This window comes from Mchenga conophoros, linkage group LG11 (genome assembly GCF_057382185.1).
Source record: "Mchenga conophoros isolate Kocher_MC1m ecotype Shallow Benthic linkage group LG11, M_conophoros_male_GT1.1, whole genome shotgun sequence".
Classification (NCBI taxonomy): Eukaryota; Metazoa; Chordata; class Actinopteri; order Cichliformes; family Cichlidae; genus Mchenga; species Mchenga conophoros.
The window spans coordinates 36,751,548-36,770,585 of NC_140536.1; the positions used below are offsets into that span (position 1 = coordinate 36,751,548).

Consider the following 19,038-nt stretch of genomic DNA (forward strand, 5'->3'; position numbering starts at 1 on the left):
CTTGCCTGAAAAAGGAGTGGGACGAAGAAAACTTATTAAATCCCACCCCTATGCTCACTCATCAACAAAAAAAAATAAAAAAATAAAAAATGGCCCTCTCAAGAGAGATTCCTGCTCTACTCCTTCTGACAGAGAGCTGATTGTTTCTCAAAGGAAGACCTATGCTATAATGACCATTAATCCTTTCAGCTGTGCCATTGACAGAATCCATAAACATGATGTCTTCTCGTGACATTTCCCGTTTTTCCTCAGAAGCTTTCTCTGGAAAATCATAGTTGAGCTGTTGCATCAAAAGATTCTCAACATTAGTGATAGAGATGCGATTTACTGAAACACTCAGCTCTCTGTCAGAAGGAGTAGAGCAGGAATCTCTCTTGAGAGGGCCATTGATAACCCAACCCAGGACTGTTCGAACAGCATATGGACCGTTATCTTTACTATGAATAATCTCCCATGGTTCCATAGCCTTGTGCACATCACATCCTATCAAAAGTCCAATGTCTGCATCTGAATGTGGGAACTTGATTTGCCGAAGATGTGGCCACCTTTTTAAGTCATCCTGTGTAGGGATGTTCTCTCTAGACACTGGAATGTCTGCATGAGTGTAAATGTCAGGAAGATCTATATAGGTGTTCTCATTTAAACCACACACTTCTAATCCTGACAGATGGTAACTTGTCATCATCTTTTCTTGTCCCATTGTGCAAAGCATGAATTTTGTCTTCTTACCTTCTACACCCAGTTGTCTCATCAGTTTTTCTGAACAAAACGTGGCTTGGCTCCCATTGTCCATGAATGCATAAGTCTCAATCAACTTATTGCCTTTCTTCAACTTAACCCACACAGGAACGATCGATAACACATGAATGCCTTTTCCAGCCCCTGTGACTCCGCAAATTCTGCCTGGAGTGTGTGTTTCATCACTTCTTGTGGGAATGTCTGAGACATTTCTCTGGATGCAATCGTCTGCCTTACTGTCCTCCTCCTTTGTCCAATGAAGCATACTTGGATGTCTCTTAGAGCAGTACTCACACAATGATCTTTTCTTACAGTCCTTACTCAGATGACCTTGTGTCAGACATGCAAAGCACAGACCCTTTGCTTTAAGGAACTCCAGTCTTTCTTTGTAAGGCTGGTTTCTGACCTTTTGACATTCTGCCAGTGTATGGAGTTTTTCACAGTATATGCATGGTTTCTGGAAGGCATTGTTAGTGTGACAAGAAGCGCTTTTATTAATTTCAGGTGACCTTTCATTTGCAGCTTGTGTTACACTTGTAGCAAATGTGCTTCCCCTTTGCCTGGATGACCAGCAGCATAGTGAGAGCAGCATAGTGAGAGCTGCAGAGAGGATCATTGGTGTCTCTCTCCCCTCCCTCCAGGACATTTACAGCACCCGTCTCACTAAAAAAGCCCTTTGCATAGCGGCTGATCCCACGCACCCAATGCAAAGCTTCTTCAAGCTGCTGCCGTCGGGGAGGAGACTGCGGAGTCTCCAGGCCAGGACCAGCAGACTGAAGGACAGCTTCATCCACCAGGCTGTCAGGAAGCTTAACTCCCTCCCGATTCTGCCCCCTCTCCCCTCCACGGTCCTACTGAACTCTGTCTCACACACACACACACACACACACACACACACACACACACACACACACACACACACACTGGCCTGCACCAGTTACCAGTCACTTTGTGGAGCATTGGACTGCCATTACCTCATAAGACTTTGTTGTTACACTATCTCTTACCGTACATTACCAAATCTCCATTTGCACTATTTGCCCATTTGCACTACTCTGCCTGGTTTGCACTCAATGTCATTTACTCATTATATTGTATATTGTATAGCTTTCTTGTTATATGTAAAATTGTATTGTATTTATTTATTTAAATTTTTACTTGCATTTTTAATCACTCTTATATTTAAATGTTCATTTGCTATTTTATCTAGGGATTGAGAGTAACGTAGTTTCTATTCTCTGTATGTCCTGTACATGTGGCAGAATTGACAATAAAGCTGACTTTGACTTGACTTTGACCTAGTCATTCTCAGATTTGCAGATGACTTTGCTTTGTCTTCAGCATCCTTAATGTCACCATACAAAGGATCTGCAACTATTTTTGCTTGTCTGTTTATGAATCTAACCAGATCTGAGAACTTTGCTCTCCTTTCACTTGTTTCTTGAATGTCAAAGGCAGAGACTCTCCACATTTCTCTCATTTTATATGGCAGTTTGGAGACTATAACTCTGAGGTTCGTGGGAATCTCCATCTCTTGCAGTTGACTGATGTCTTGCATTGCATTGTTACAACCAGTGAGAAACAGTGAATAGCTATGAAGAGCCTTTGCATCATCTGTTTTGATTTGTGGCCAATTGAATGCTCTGTTCATGTAGGCAGTTGCAATTCTTAGTTCATTACCATAATGACAAAACAGCAACTTCCTTGCCTCACTGTAGCCTTGTTGAGGATCCATGTGCTGACAACTTCTTACCAAATCTCTGGGCTCACCTCTGGTGAACTGTTCAAGGTAATATAACCTGTCACTGTCAGTTTTATCATGAACTGTATGGTCAAAGGCTCTTGTAAATGGTATGAACTCAAGTGGATCACCACTAAAAATGGGAATGTCTCTTTGAGGCAAATGTGACAGTCTATGTTGTTTGACTAACATCTCAGTGATATCATTTTGTTTCAACATGACTTCACATAGATTCATTGGAATAACACTGGCATCAGTTTGGTGCAAGTCATCTTCTTGTTTTACACTGTGACTGTTTACCTTTGAATGCCCATCATGTTCACCTTGTACCTTTGGCTCTTGGAAGCTGAAGTGCTTAACAGCCGATTCACACTGTTCCACATCATTTTTACAGCTGTCATATTCACAGTCCTAACACTTTTATTTTGGCTGTAGAAGCAGCAATAGCTGTCTCGATCTCAAGCTGTTCTCTTCTTGCCTTTAACTTACATTCTTCAATGTCCAAGGCTTGTCTCTGTTTCAAGGATGCGGCTCGTGCGAGCAGAGCAGCGCGCTCTGCTTCTTTCTGCCGTACAGATGATACCGAAGAAGCTCTGGACGATCTTGATGAGCGGCTACTGACTGAGCTTCTTCCAACGCTGGTACCTGATTTCTTTGCAGTTGGTCTAGCAGTCACTGACACGCTGTCATCTGGGCTCACGTCGTCTTGATGCTGATGTCTTGTTACGATGATCCATTTCTCAACTTCGGTCATAAATGCACTGAACTGCTCCTTTTTTTGGATTGAACCAGAGCATCTGGTCCACATTCCTTTCATCTTCTGGCAACAGCGACAGTACATCATCATTTGCCTGTAAGAATTCTTCATGCAGCTTTGAAAAGTTGCTTAAACGTTCATCAACAATGTCAAGGCTTTCATTCTCTTTCATCAGTCCGCTAATTTTATTCATTTTTGAAGTTAATTGTGACAGCTTGGACCTTCTTGCGTTTATGTGCCTGCCGAGCTGTTCTTCCAAACCTCTTTCGGTGTACTTCTGCGCCCTCTTATGGCCAGTCCCGCTACTGCAGCTCTGTGCCCTGGGCCTGCAATCTTGTGGGTCTTTATCTGCCATCTCTGCTCCTTTTACACAACTTCTTATTCAAAAAGTGTTCATGAAACAAAATGGTCTATGACACAAAGCTGAGGCTTTCGTAGTTAGTGTCATCTTCTTAAGACCAAAAACACTGTCACTGACTTATTTGTAAGAAGTTGAGAATCGCAATTGTTCAGTTTTAACACGACTTGTAGCTTAGCAGCATATCATAGTCCAAAACTTTATCCATGAAAGTTTATTTCTTCTTTTCTTAGATTCTTCATGCATACAGCTCTGTGCACTTAACTGACTTGCTGTATCAAACTTTGCACGATCTCATAGCGATGCAGTCGTCTTGCTCGGGAGCATGATGGTTTTACTTAATGTAGTGGCTATCTTTGTTTCTTCTTGGAGTTCTCTATTTCTCTTATATCTAAAATAAGAGTCTGGATGGACAGAGGCTGTTTTACGCGTCGGTTTGTGCAACAACGACGGTAAAACCATCGTGTCGCTCCGCCATTCGCTTGCTTTATTTTTTACAACCTTTCACAACAAAGCACCATATCCTTTTTAGGCCTTTCAAAATAAAACATGTAATGACTATAAATGGCGCTAACAGGTAGATCTATATTTGGTCTAAAAACTGTTTTTTTTTTCCCCAACACATTTAATCCTTTTCACTGAGCTCTTTAACGAGAAATTTCTCATTTGCCAAAAGGATGTCATAGAAGATCTCATAGATGTCTTTGCAGGCTGCACTAGCTTTCAGGGGACCACTGTAGAGCTCCCTCATCTTCTCCTGAGTGGTAGACAGAGCTCTAATTCTGGTATAAGTTTCTTGGTTGATAACTTCATTGTCTAGGAGCTCATCCAAAATGGGTGCGATGTTGCTCACTCTCTGGATCAGCTGGACTCTGTGTTTGTCCACAAAATGCTTTCCTGGAGAAAAAAGGAAAGAAACGGCAAAAGTTTACGGTTGTTTATCATGTGAAAATTTTATTCACTTTATTCTCAGCTTTCATAACAAAATGCTTTAAAAAATTCGCACTTATTTCATAATTAAAATTCATTAAATGTTAAAAACACATTCGTTCCTTTTGGTCGACTATTTAAAAAGAACATAAATGACATCTTTCCTTTTTTCATCCAGACATTTAAAGATTATTGTATCTAGTTAATGTTGCAGTCTTCTCTTTTATTATCAGGAAATGAGGAGCTGCATGAGAGTGCATCTGCTTGGCAGTTTCAAGGCCTTGGGCACAAAGGTGAGAAGTAACGAAGTACAAATACAAATGTATTTTACCCGAGTCTTACTTTTTCTCACTACTTTTTACTTTTACTCCCTGCCTTTATAAACAAATATCTGTACTTTCTACTTCTTACATTTTCTAAACCGGCTCGTTACTTTTGCTTTAACGCATTTTAGTCGAGTTATTATTTCGTCACTGCCAGCCTCCAAACATCCAAACGATTTAAACCTGAAGAGAAACACATGGTAGGCGGTCCTGTTCGATTATTATTCACCAGAGGATGGTGAATGATAAAAAGAGAAAGTGCGACTGCCTCCGTCAAGAGCCAAGAAAGAGATACAGACAAAGGCAGTTACAGGGAGGCGAGTCTCCCCACCAGCAGCTTAAACTGATTTCTGGTGATTACTGGGTAATACTCTACAGTAAAACAGACCCCAAACCTTTAAACCAGTCCAGTATCTCCTGTATAAGGGGTCATCTCAGCTCTAACACAACATAAATACTTATTATATATATGTAATATATGTAATTCTCTAACCTGCAACGTGGCCAGAAACTGGATGACACGTTTAATGTAAGAAAAATTGGAATATGGACGCTTGATGTCATTGTTTGATGCATCAGAGTTTAATAATGAGCTGTGTCATCTGATTAAACAGGTGTAGCCGTCATGTCTGAGATTTGGTTTCAGACCATTTCAATGCAATTTCAGAATAATGTTGAAAAATGTGTTTTGAAATCTGGAATAAGCTACGTTCAACTGCGCCCTGCCATACGGGGTCACTGCAGATGTTTGTTTTGGCAGTTTTACAGCCGATACCCTTCCTGACATAACACAAAGGGGGATTTGTGCCTCTGACTGGAATCAAACCAGCATCCTTTCCTCTCCAAGTAAACCATACTTCTGTTCTATGGAGCTCTTTTCTAAAACCTTTCTGTAATAAATGGTGCCATTTTTGTTTCTTATCACAAGCTGATACCTAACAGCATCAGCTCCAGATCATCCTGTCTGTCTGTGCTAGTTTGTTCTTTGTCCCTCCTTCAGTTTTCCTTTACTAATGTTAAAACACACCATGTCTGAAGTTATTTCCTTGACCAAGGTTCTTATAACCTTGACAAAGAACCTTGGTCAAGGTTATATGTAACATATAACCTTGACCATCACTGGTAACTTTGACCTTGGACGCTAACAATGAAGGTTAAGGTCAAACCATAATCAAGTAAAAAAACAAAAATCCATATCCAGTAATACGACATGTGAGCAGCATGGAAGGAGATGTGCAACACACTGTTTATTTTTTCAGTTCACAATGATGCCATAAAGTTTTGAAGGCTTATAGAAGCCAAAGATTTCAGCCAATTCTGTCCAATCACATGGGTGAAGATGATCAAATACACCATCTTAGTATGCAATACTTCAAGGTCAAAGGTCAGGGTCATGCCATACAGGACAAAGCTTCAGTTTCAATTTAATCATCTCTAAAATTTAAAGCAACATCTTAGTCATAAGCACAGTTAGTATTGATCAGTTTTCTGTTTCATTATATAAAACTCAGTTAATATTGATGAACCTACCAGCCGACTGAGAGCTGACAGCAGCTGCTCCCACTGAGGATCCTGCAGCTGTTAAAAATAACAAGGAAAGTTTTTAATTTCTTAACAAATGTTCAAACTTTTTAACTTTCATTATGCTAGCAAACTGAAACATTAGAGACTCAGTGCCACCGAATTAAAACAATTAAATAACTACACCAAAGAATATTCCACTAAACTCTGGTCTACTAAAAAAAAAAAAAAAAAAAAGAAAACAGTTTATAACAGTTTGTGCGCTCACTGTCAGAAATGTCAAACATCTGAAAGTCTTCCTTCATGTCCTCTTACCGATGCAGATCCAGTGTGGCAGGTGAACTTCATTTAACTTCCCAGCAGTGACTGTGACGTCCATCAGAGGACCTGCAGGCATGTATTGTCTGCTCTCCATCCTCTCCATGTGTCCCTCCCAAGATCTAAACTGGTACTGAAAGCTGGTCTTTCCCTTACAGACCCAGCGCAAGCCCGACACTCTGCATTCAAAGTGTCCTGCTGCAGACTGAAGGCTGAAACAGGAATTAAATACACACTCATGAAGGAACAACAGAGTGAATGGAAACACAGAGTAGTCGTGTGAATCGGATGCAAAATGAAGAATTTCCTCTGGGAATAAATCCAAAGCTGAACTGTTTCCTGTAGTTCCAGTTTGCTGTGCTGCAGCATTCAGGAAGTTGATTTACCTGTAAGTTGGAGCCTCGTCTGCATCTGTACTGTTCACCTCAGGTTCAAGATTAGTCCAATCACTGCAGTCCTGCTGCAGAGGACAGTCTCTTTAGTCAATAAGTACACATGTTTATAAAGAAAAACTTTAGCAATAAATGGATGAATGGAAGGGATTACCGTCAGGCTCTGACAACCTTCAAGCTCTGAACTTCTTTCAGTTTTTCGTCCTTGTTGAGACACAAAGAATTCAAATGAATGATGTTATGCTGACATATAAAATCATCCTCTAACTGTCCACATGTTTGCTGTTTGATCACTTTATGCTGTGCAGTGCTGCTTCAACATCAGAACAACATGTTCAGCAGGACGTGCAGCTGAGTGACGTCTAAGATGATCAAAAGCTGATGAATCCAAATATTCTCACCAGTGATGTCAGAACAAGACAGAGACAGAAAGGTTGGATTCAGCTCTGATGATTTATGCAAAGTTACTTTTGGACGTCTGTTGTGTTTCCTGTTTATTTTAATGTTTGTTGATTAGAAGTTGTTTAAACAAGTTTATTGTAAATTATGAAAATCTGTTTATTAAACTTTGTTTGGTCTCACCTGAGCTGCTCTCTGACAGCCTCAGCATCAGATCAGGTCTGTTCATGTCTGTTAAAACCTCCATGGTCACCTCCACAGACTGATGACCAAGTTCATCCACCATCAGATCCACAAGGTCTTCTGTCCTGTTTGGATACCGGTACCTCTCCATTTGTGGCAGGCTCATCTTAAAGCACGTGAACGGCAGCAACTGCTTGAATTTCTTTAGATCCTTTTGACTGAATTCATTCAGTGTTTCCAAGAGAATCTGTCTGACAGCTTCCTGTTCTTTTTCCTGTAAAACCAAAACAATGTATTAAGTTACTGTATAATATCTCTGTTGGACAATTTAAATATTTATTTTTATTTAATTTCCAGAGAAACTGTAGTAGAAATATCAAATATTAATAAAAAAAAGATGTCTTCATGAATATTTATATGTTTTAGAATAATCACTGAAGAGACAGCTGGCGGTTTTGATATTTACTTCACTCTCTTTATGAACTGCAAAACTTCAAGTTTCATAAGAAAACATTATTTCATTTCTATCAATACTAAAAACTATTTTTTGTAAAAGCTGAGTTAAAGTCACACTCACTCTCTTCAACAGTGCAGCTCCATGTTCATCCACAGAGTGTTTCTCTGAGGAGGAAAGACATTTACCATCAACTCTGAGGATTCAAACATCATCACACATCCAAGTAGAATCAGCCTTCAGACGACACAGATGATTTAAAAGAGAAAATCATGTGAAACTAAATAAAATGACATAAGAACCCAACAAAGAAACCCTCCATCCTGTCCAACCAAAGTAACTGGGGGTTCCCAGCTGTGATAATGAGAGAGGGTACACCTGTCCACCTCAGGTTTTAAACAGACAGACAACCTTTCACACCCACATTTAATTTAGAACCAGCAATAAAGCCAACAAGCATGTGTTTGGACTGGAAACCAGAGCACTCTGAGGAAAAGCATGCAGGCACAGGGAGAACATGCAAACTCCACACAGAAAGGTTCCAGCCAACCAGGAGGCTCAAACACACAACCTTCATGCTGTGAGGACACAGTGCTAACCACTGCACCACCATGACACCAGCAACACAAAAACCTGTTGATGACACAGAGTTTACACTCATGCATGTTGGTCTTACCTCTGGATGCTGAGCTGCTCTCTGGTAACTTCTGCACCAGATCAGTTCTGTTCATGTGCATGAAAACTTCTCTGGTCACCTCCACAGACTGATGACCAAGTTCATCCACCATCAGATTCATTATATCTGCTCTGTCTGATGATGGACTCAACCTATATGAGAAGAATGACAGAATCCTCCAAGGAAGGATCGTCTGCAGGATCCTCTTAAATTTCTTGAGCTCCTCATCACTCAAATCATTCAAAGTTTCTAAAAGCAGATGTTTAACAGCTGCCATTGTTGCCATCTGGAACAATAAACACAATCACGGGGTCACATATTTATTTAGCCAAACACAAGCATCTATTTACTAGTTGCGGTACGTTTATGAAAAAAATGAAGAAAATCTAAAACTGTGATCCACTTTTATGGGTTTGAATACTTTTTCTTTACAGGCTGCAGTTCTTCTCTCACTGTGCAGATAAAAACTGAAATATATCCATCAAGAATCTTTCCCTGATTTCACATCATCTTTCATTCTTTATTAATATTTGTAAGTAGAATAAAGTTTCCTGTTTAAGCTGAAAGTGTTTGATGTTTTCAGATTTCTCTGTCCTGTTGAAGAGTCAGGACAAATGTACATGCTGACACTTCCTCAGCTCATCCTCAGTGGTAAAGACATCCTGACATTAGTGTTGCAGAAAATTACTGCTGAAGAAGTCAAACTGAATGAAGCTTCAGTTTGTCACAAACATCCAGCAGAAATCATGAGAAAAATGAGTCAACATGAGAACTGATGATACTTTAGTCCTCTGACTTTCAGCCTGCTGTCTTGTACTGAATCAGAGATGTGACATGACTCACTTTGTGGATCAGTGCAGAGCGTCGTTCGTCCACAGAGTGTTTCTCTGAGGAGAAAAGTGCTCAAAGTCACTCATGACAAACACATTTAACAACTAACTGACAATTATTCAGGAAATATGACTTTGGAAAAATGGACAATATGCAGAATTACACTGAAACCTCCTCAGCAATAATAAACAGTATGAAGGAGTCATTTTTACTCCTCCTCACAAAGTATTTGGATTTAATCTGGTCTCATTTTTATGTATTTATTGAAGTAGATTTTTCCAGAACAGCCATAAAATATGTTTTAAAGATGTGTTTTTTTGTCTTTATTACAAATATTATTTATAAAGTCAAAGAAGACTTTAGTCAGACGTTTATGAGACATGAAAACAGTTTTATGACTTTAATGAGTTTTGATTTTGTTGTCTTACTTCGAGGCAGTGAGCTGCAGTCTGACAGCCTCTGAGCCAGATCAGTCCTCTTCATCTCCTTTAAGACCTCCATGGTCTTCTCCACTGACTGTTGGCCGTAAGTCTGCACCATCAGAAACACTGTGTGCTGCAGGTTTGTCCTCATGTACCACATCCATGAGAAGTCTGAGTAATATTTGCGATGAATTTGTCGCAGGGTCCAGTTGAAGTCATGCAGCTCCGGCTCATTGAGACCATCCAGAGCTTCCAGCAGCAGCTCAATAACAGACTCCATCGTTTCTACCTGGAAAATTCAAAGAAAATGTTCATGAGATAAATGTGACATTTCTCACTTTCAGGTTTGTTTGTTTTCTCATCAACACTTTACAAATGTAGATGTGTTTAGATGACATCATCCATCACATAAGGTGATGATGTCATTGGTCATCTTTGTCACAATGATCACAAACAGCTGATTAACAATTATTCTGCTTCTGTTAACAAGTTCAGGACTTTTCTGACCTGCTGCAGACCTCCCTCACTGCACACGCTCAACTTATCAAACTTTGACTTTTCCAATCAAAATCAAATCATTTGTTTCTATTGAAGATTTCTATCCTGTGTTTATGAAATGAAAGCTGGATGATCTGAAGTCAGACAGATGTGACATGACTCACTTTGTGGATCAGTGCAGGCCAACGTTCATCCTCAGAGTGTTTCTCTGACAGAAAAGAAAGATTAAAAGCTTCATTCATGACTGATTTAACATCAGTGTTAATAATCAGACACTTTGAAATAACTGATGCTTTGATTTCATTCTGATGATCCTTGTAAGTTGGATTAATAACAACATTAAACTTGTTAACATGAAGTCATATTTGATGGGAAACTATCAACGTGTGAGGAAATGATCCAGTTCTGTTTCATTCAGTAATTCTTCTTCTTCATCTTCTTCATCTTCATATCAATGAGTGTATTTATTGATTCATGTGTTTTCTGGACACTGACCTTTCTCTGTTTCCTCCACATCAAATCCTTCAGCTGATGATCCTGCAGCTGCAACACATTGAATACAAACTGTAACTACATGATACAGACACTGTGTGTGTCCTTTATGTGTGCTCATCCTGAGTATAACACTGAGTCCTGACAATAAAAAGCTTTAATATTTCACTTTCAGCTGTGCTGACTGAAGGCAGGAGGAGGCCATAGTTACACAATCACAGAGAAATCACTGAAAAGACTTTGAATCATTTACCTCATACAGGTCGTCTGTCTCCATAGTGGAGTTTCAATCCAAGCTAACATAAAGATCCATTTACAACACAAGACTGATATTAATGAGCTCAAAATGCAAAAAACAAAGAAAAATATTTTCAAAGGAAAGAAGTTCAAAGAGCTTTAAAACAACATTTACTAAAGAAAGTCACTGATTCAATAAGCTGAATATTTTTACTTTAAACATTGAAATATGAAAACAAATCTGTTTAATTTTACTGTGTTTGTACAACCTGAATGTGTTCATTTATCAACGTCTGTCCAAAATAAATCAGAGGAAACAAATTCTTTCATTTATAAATGATAATAAAGTTTATATTATGCAGTTCTTGTTGTGAGTTTCTCTGATTTAATTCTTTAAATTAATTTTTACTGTAAGGTGTAATATTATATTTAAAATCCTTCCACACACAAATGAATGATGTTATGCTGACATATAAAATCATCCTCTAACTGTCCACATGTTTGCTGTTTGATCACTTTATGCTGTGCAGTGCTGCTTCAACATCAGAACAACATGTTCAGCAGGACGTGCAGCTGAGTGACGTCTAAGATGATCAAAAGCTGATGAATCCAAATATTCTCACCAGTGATGTCAGAACAAGACAGAGACAGAGAGAAAGGTTGGATTCAGCTCTGATGATTTATGCAAAGTTACTTTTGTACGTCTGTTGTGTTTCCTGTTTATTTTAATGTTTGTTGATTAGAAGTTGTTTAAACAAGTTTATTGTAAATTATGAAAATCTGTTTATTAAACTTTGTTTGGTCTCACCTGAGCTGCTCTCTGACAGCCTCAGCATCAGATCAGGTCTGTTCATGTCTGTTAAAACCTCCATGGTCACCTCCACAGACTGATGACCAAGTTTGAAACTTAGGCTGTATCCCAATTCAGGGTCTGCAGCCTTAAAGGCCGCATTTTAAGGCCGATTACGTCACAGCGATGCGACGAAGGCTGTCCCAATTCGAAGGCTGCTCGAAATGCGGCCCTCAAATGCGTCCTTCATTTCGATGAATTTTAAGGACGTGGCGGTGTAGACTTCGTGGCCCAACATATCCCAGAATGCATAGCGCGGCGGTGGGTGTGGATAATTTTGCCGAAAAAAAACAGCGGATGAGGGGCGCCCGAAGAGTAAACTTTAAGTACTGAATATTATGTCACTTATTTATGTGCAAATGTTTAATAACGAAGAACATTAAAACATTCCTGTTGGCCACATGTCGGCAAAGTTATGTGACATTAGTGACGTTTGTACTAACTCGGTTTTAAAGCCTTTACTTTAAAATATACGCCGTCCAATAGCTGAGCTTCATCTTACAGAGAATGATCAAAGCTCATGTAGAAAGAAACAAACAAATGAACAAAAGATTTTCTCCTTCATCTCTGTCAAACAAAGCTGTATGACACGCTTCCAGCTGTTAGTATCATGGTTGCTAGGCAACCTGGGCAGCGCAACGGAGGCTAGATCGTCCCATTTCACAAGCCTCGCACTTCCGGCCTTAGCGGTCTTTGAGTACGCGGCCCTTGAGGATCTTTGAGGCTGCGTACTTTAAGGCTGCAGACCCTGAATTGGGATACAGCCTCTAACTGCTTTGTGTGGGTGTGGTGTTCTCTCTCCGCCTCCTCTTGCTCCACCCTTTCTCGCTCCTCTATCCCCAGGACACAGCTGTTCATTGGCCTCGTTCTCGTTTACACCCTGGGCCCAGTCAGCAATCACCTCTCTGAGGTCATATAAGCTGGGGATGAACTGGATGTGAGAGTGTGGTTTTCTCCGCTTTGTGATCTTGATGTGTGATTGTCCTGCCTGGAGTGTGGAGTTGTGGAAGCGGTGTAGCTGCTTCATGTGAGTAGTGTGGGCTTGTTGGCCTCAACACAGTAAAGCTAGCTGCTGCTAGTGACAGGGTGAGCTTGTGGGCCCCTGGAAGTGCCTCCTCGTGGTGTGGAGTTTTTTGTTTGGTTGTTGTGTTCTTTGTTTTTGCAACCTTTTTCTTTTTCTGGTGTTATTGGTAAAACGGCGTTGCCGGCTCTTTATGTTAAGGTTCTCTATAATAAAAACTACCTTATTTACTACACATTTTTGTCTGTTCTCCTTTCATTCTGTTCTGGACCCATTTGTTACCAGGCCCCACACACACACCCCTAGACCTTCATCGTGGGGATGTAACAAAAATAAATACATGATACATAATAAATGAAACAACTTTTCTCTGTCACAAAATGCCCAATCAGCAAATCCTGAATCCATCACTCTCTATGATTCAACAGCCAAGACTGACTCCAGACAAAGTGAAGGAAACTTTGCTGACAATCCGCTCACATCCAGGTGCTGATCACATCAGACCCTTCTTAATGATTCAGGCAGCCTTTCAAACATTTCCTGTCCAGCTGATTCTTAGTTTTGTGTTATGTAAATATAAGAATCACAGCATCAGTGATATTAAATATGAACACTCTGAGATGTAGTCCACAGTAAGTAACCCTTAATAAGGACTGCCCCAGGTTGCAGATTTTGTTGCTCTGCATGATTTTGATGAGTTCACAGGAAGGTGAGCGAGACAGAGAAGTGTACACAGTGTGAACAATTAAAACTGAAGTTTTAATCGTCGGTCCTGAGGCTCAGAGAGAGAAACTCTTGTCTAAATTAGAGGCATTTTCACTATGTCCTTCGCTACAAGTGAAAAACCTGGGTGTTATTTTTGACTCTGAGCTTGGTTTTATCCCACATATTAAACATGTAACCAAAATTGGACTTTATCATCTAAAAAATATAGCCAGAGTCCGCCCTATTCTCTCTCGGGCCAACACGGAGATGCTGATGCATGCTTTCATTACCAGTCGCATTGATTACTGTACTGCCCTGCTCTCTGGTCTTCCTAAGAAGAATATTTCAACTTTACAACTCTTGCAAAACTCGGCAGCTCGTGTGCTGACGAAGACCAGAGGGCGGGCCCACATTACACCGGTTTTAGAATCGCTGCACTGGCTCCCCGTGTGTTTCAGGATCGATTTTAAAGTTCTTTTATTGGTTTTTAAATGTCTTAATGGTCTTGGGCCTTCTTATCTCTCAGATCTGCTTTTACCATACGAACCCTCGCGGACCCTGAGGTCCTCTGGTACTGGCCTTTTGATTGTCCCTAAAGTCAGGACACATACTCACGGAGAGGCAGCGTTTCAGTGGTATGGTCCTCGTCTGTGGAACAGCCTGCCGGAGGAGCTCAGGGCCGCAGAGAACGTACATGTTTTTAAGAACAGGCTCAAGACCCACCTTTTTAATTTAGCTTTTACTTAGCGTTTATTTATTTTATGCTTATTTATTCTATCCTGTTATTCTATTATTAATTTAGGATTTACCTAATATTTGTTTGATTTTATTTTTATTCATTTTTTAATCTTCTTATTCTATTTATATTTATATTGTATCCTGTTCTTATTTATTTTATCATTTTACCCTATATATATTGTATTGCGTCATATCTCCAGTGTTTCCTCGGAGGGCGCTCTCTGCACCGGGGCTGTTATTGACCGTGGCTGCTGGGTCTCTCGGGTCCTCTCAGCCTGGCTGGGGGGCTCCTTTGCCTCCCTCCTGCTGTGTGCCCAGCCTGGAGGCTGCGGTCTGTGACCGGCTCCCGGTGCAGACGGCTCCCTGTTATAGTGTTTCCTCACTTGGCTCATGCGAGCCCAGCCCAATTTTTACTCTTTAAGTGTGCGCGTGTGTGTATGTGTGTGTGGGTGGGGGGATATATGTGTATTGAGAGTGTGGGGAGTGAGTTGGAGGGTGGGGTGGGCTGCTTTTAACTATGTAAAGCACTTTGTGCTACATTTTCTCTGTATGAAAAGTGCTTTATAAATAAAGATTGATTGATTGATTGATTGAACACTTCAGTGCACCGTCTTGCTCCTCATCTTCTTCAGCCTCAGATTCAAACTCCACTCCAGTGTTTACTGTGGATCTTTCTGTAGAGTTTTATATCACATCTCTCCAACAGCTGCCACATTGCATGCAAGTATTGATGACATGATAAAACAGCCACAGACAGCTGTGAAATGTGTTGTTCTTGCAGAAGACTAAGGCTTACAGAGTTGCACCAGGAATGGTAATTTTTCTAGTACTGCTCATGTGATTAGGCAGAGGATCAATAGGGGGTCCACGACCTTCTTGGGGACATTCCCATAGGGCTTAAAATCTGGGACGCTCCACCAGTCGCTCTTAGAACTGAAGAAGCTTCTGAAACGTCTTCAAGAAACTGAAAGACGTCCAGATGCTTTTCTTTCAGAGCTCCTTAGAACACCTGCTGACACTTCCAGTTTCCTGAACATCGTCCCCATTAAGGATAAAACTCTATCCCACCTGTCTTCAGTCAAGTCAGGGACACCAGTTCAGTGCTGCAAACAATAGATATCTGAGAATATCTCAAACTGATCGTCCTCATGTCCACAGAGCCAGCAGCTTCATACAGAAAATGGCACTATGTGGTACAGTTCTATATTTGGTATTTTACCACAAGTTCTGTTGAATTCTTTAACATCTAGAAACATTCGTTAACTGGTGCTAAAAACTGGTGGTAAAAGTAGAACTGACTCGATTTATGCATTTTGACATCTGTCTAAAGAAAGAAATATAAGCAGGATTGAGTTTAGTGACTCGCTGCCACCGAGAGCTGAGAGACTGAGAGTTCCTCCTTTAGAATGAAAACTTGAAGACAGAACAAAGTATGTAAGCTAACGAAAAGTAAAATTGTGGCGGGAGAAAAGGTGTGATTGACTGTTCACTGTTCACATTATATAAAACTTAGTGAGAAGACAGAACAGGTAATATTGATGAACTTACCAGCCGACAGAAAGCTGACAGCAGCTGCTCCCACTGAGGATCCTGCAGCTCGGAGCTCATTAACGAGAAATTTCTCATTTGCCAAAAGGATTTGATGGAAGATGTCTTTGCAGGCTGCACCAGCTTTCAGGGGACCACTGTAGAGCTCCCTCATCTTGTCCTGAGTGGTAGGCAGAGCTCTAATTTTGTCATATTGTTCTTGGTCGATAACTTCTTTGTCTAGGAGCTCATCCAAAATGGGTGCGATGTTGCTCACTCCCTGGATCAGCTGGACGCTGTGTTTATCCACAAAATGCTCTCCTGGAGAAAAAAGGAAAGAAACGACAATAAAAGTTTACGGTTGTTTATCATGTGAAAATTTTATTCACTTTATTCTCCGCTTTCATAACAAAATGCTTTAAAAAAAAAAAAAAATCACACTTATTTCATAATTAAAATTCATTAAATGTTAAAAATAGAACATAAATGATGTCTTTCACTTTTTTCAGCCAGACATTGAAACATTATTGTGTTTCCTGAATTTCCAAGTGAGATCATGACCCGGTCCATGGACTCATAACTTTGTTTTCCTTCTAAAATAAAACCAATATTTTTAAGATGTTTGTTTTACGTGATGTGCTTACATTGTAATCAGTTTGTAATCACATGAAGGCTTTGGTGGCCTCAGAATCTCATCTCTGATTTTTGCGGATGATGTGGTTCTGTTGGCTTCATCGGGTGGGGGCCTCCAGCTCGCACTGGAACGGTTCGCAGCCGAGTGTGAAGCAGCGGGAATGAGGATCAGCACCTCCAAATCTGAGGCCATGGTTCTCAGCCGGAAAAGGGTGGAGTGCCCACTCCGGGTCGGGGATGAGTTCCTGCCCCAAGTGGAGGAGTTCAAGTATCTCGGGGTCTTGTTCGCGACTGATGGGAGAAGGGAGCCGGAGATCGACAGACGGATTGGGGCTGCAGCTGCAGTAATGCGGACGCTGCACCGGTCCGTCGTGGTGAAGAGGGAGCTGAGTGTAAAAGCGAAGCTCTCAATTTACCGGTCGATCTACGTCCCTACCCTCACCTATGGCCACGAGCTGTGGGTAGTGACCGAAAGAACGAGATCGCGGATACAAGCGGTAGAAATGAGCTTCCTCCGAAGGGTGGCTGGCCTCTCCCTTAGGGATAGGGTGAGAAGTTCGGCCATCCGGGAGGGGCTCAGAGTAGAGCAGCTGCTGCTCCACATCGAAAGGAGCCAGCTGAGGTGGTTCGGGCATCTGACAAGGATGCCCCCTGGGCGCCTCCTGGGTGAGGTGTTCCAGGCATGTCCCACCGGGAGGAGGCCCCGGGGCAGACCCAGGACACGCTGGAGAGATTATATCTCTCGGCTGGCCTGGGAACGCCTTGGTGTTCCCCCGGATAAGCTGGAGGAGGTGGCTGGGGAGAGGGAGGTCTGGGCCTCTTTGCTTAGGCTGCTGCCCCCGCGACCCGGCCTCGGATAAAGCGGATGAAGATGGATGGATGGATGGATGGATGGATTTCCAAGAGTCAAGTTAATGTTGCAGTTTCCTCTTTTATTACAGAGAATCTAGTGAGCTGGTTTCGCTCGCTGCTGGATGCTTCATTCACATCTTTTAGCCGACTTTCAGAGGGTACTTCACGTGATCTTGGTTGTCAGCCATGGGGGGGTCCAGGTTTTTTAGACAGACAGACCCATCATGATGAGCCCCCACAGATTTTTGTCTCAGCCCAGACCTGTCCTGGGTTTTTAGCAGCAGCACTCCTGACTTTGGGAATGGTTGCTTTAGTTGTTGTTTTTGGATTGTGCAGAACAGACTGTGGTGCTCATGGTCAAGGTTACATCAAGGGCAGCAAACACCAAATTAAATTTAAGGTAATGATACTGAATTCCACCTTAACAGCAGCTTCATTCTTCACACTAAAGAACACTGAGGCAATCGTTGATTCAGTGCCATATAAATAAAATTGAACTGATTGAATTGGAAATCAGCCATCACAGCTCATGGAACATCTGCTTATAAGCCTGCTGAGTTCAGTTGGCTAAATCCACAAATAGTAGCAGCGTCGGTCAGCTGATCATAACCTTTACACAGAAGCCACCTGTGCTCACAAGAGAAATTATTATGATTTATTTTTAAGTGATTTCTGTCCTCATGCTGCAGCACCACAGCCGAACTTAGGGTTTAGTGATGTGTCATTCACAAACGAGCCGACACAAAGAGCTCATTCTTTGTAGCAAATGACAAAAGCCGACTCTTCAGCCTCAACCACTCAGCCCTGCCGAGAATCCATGCAACCAGCAGCTTTGATGGGCACACCGTGTGACCAATGGCATGCAGGGACAGATAAGGATCAGACAGTTATGTGAATAAAGGAAGATGGCGAACAGTGTTACGGACCAGGTACTCAGAGCACCACAGAAAAGTGAAGAAACAAGCAAAAATGGAAAAGGAGCAGCATCTGGCTGCATTTCATTGATTTTGGAGACCAAACAGCTGAGTGCAGACTCTTTAAAATCAGGAGCTGGCTAAAATGATACTTCTTTTTAGACTGCAGGAACACCACAAAGCACGTCACCAAAATCTCAAAGACTTATTTTCATTTCTGTGCCTCACAGTGCACACATCTTTTTTTTTTCATTACTCTTGACCTCAGGCTAAGTTATAGTTTGAGTCAGGATCAGTTACAGGGAGAGGACTTCATGCTGCACCTACCGTCTGCCATTGTACATCCACCAGATGCTGCAGCTGGAACAAGCAGAGGGGAAAAACTATTGATTAATACTGATGATGATGTTTTACACTGATAGAATATAAACAACTTCCTTCTGTCCACAGGATGAAGGGCTGCTCAGATTTAAAACTGTGCACCTTATTTGTTTCCAGTTGGTTGAAAACAATAAACGATGGGCTGAT

At 41.3% G+C, this 19,038-nt stretch overlaps 2 protein-coding genes across 2 annotated transcripts in view; both read right to left on the reverse strand.

The window, feature by feature from the left end:
- The window catches only part of LOC146564940 (uncharacterized), a 62,120-nt gene that overhangs the window by 36,313 nt on the left and 6,769 nt on the right, over positions 1–19,038 (reverse strand). The gene's annotated exons all lie outside the window — the stretch shown is intronic.
- LOC146564943 (uncharacterized) lies at positions 4,064–18,847 on the reverse strand. The gene is made up of 14 exons (XM_085290629.1): positions 18,838–18,847; positions 16,133–16,432; positions 11,037–11,174; positions 10,706–10,749; positions 10,050–10,332; positions 9,634–9,677; positions 8,791–9,076; positions 8,238–8,281; positions 7,661–7,934; positions 7,233–7,282; positions 7,073–7,146; positions 6,684–6,898; positions 6,378–6,425; positions 4,064–4,491 (listed from the first exon to the last, which is right to left on the reverse strand). Exons 1-14 carry the CDS (start codon positions 18,845–18,847, stop codon positions 4,220–4,222), a joined length of 2,082 nt encoding a protein of 693 aa, XP_085146755.1. The 3' UTR covers positions 4,064–4,219.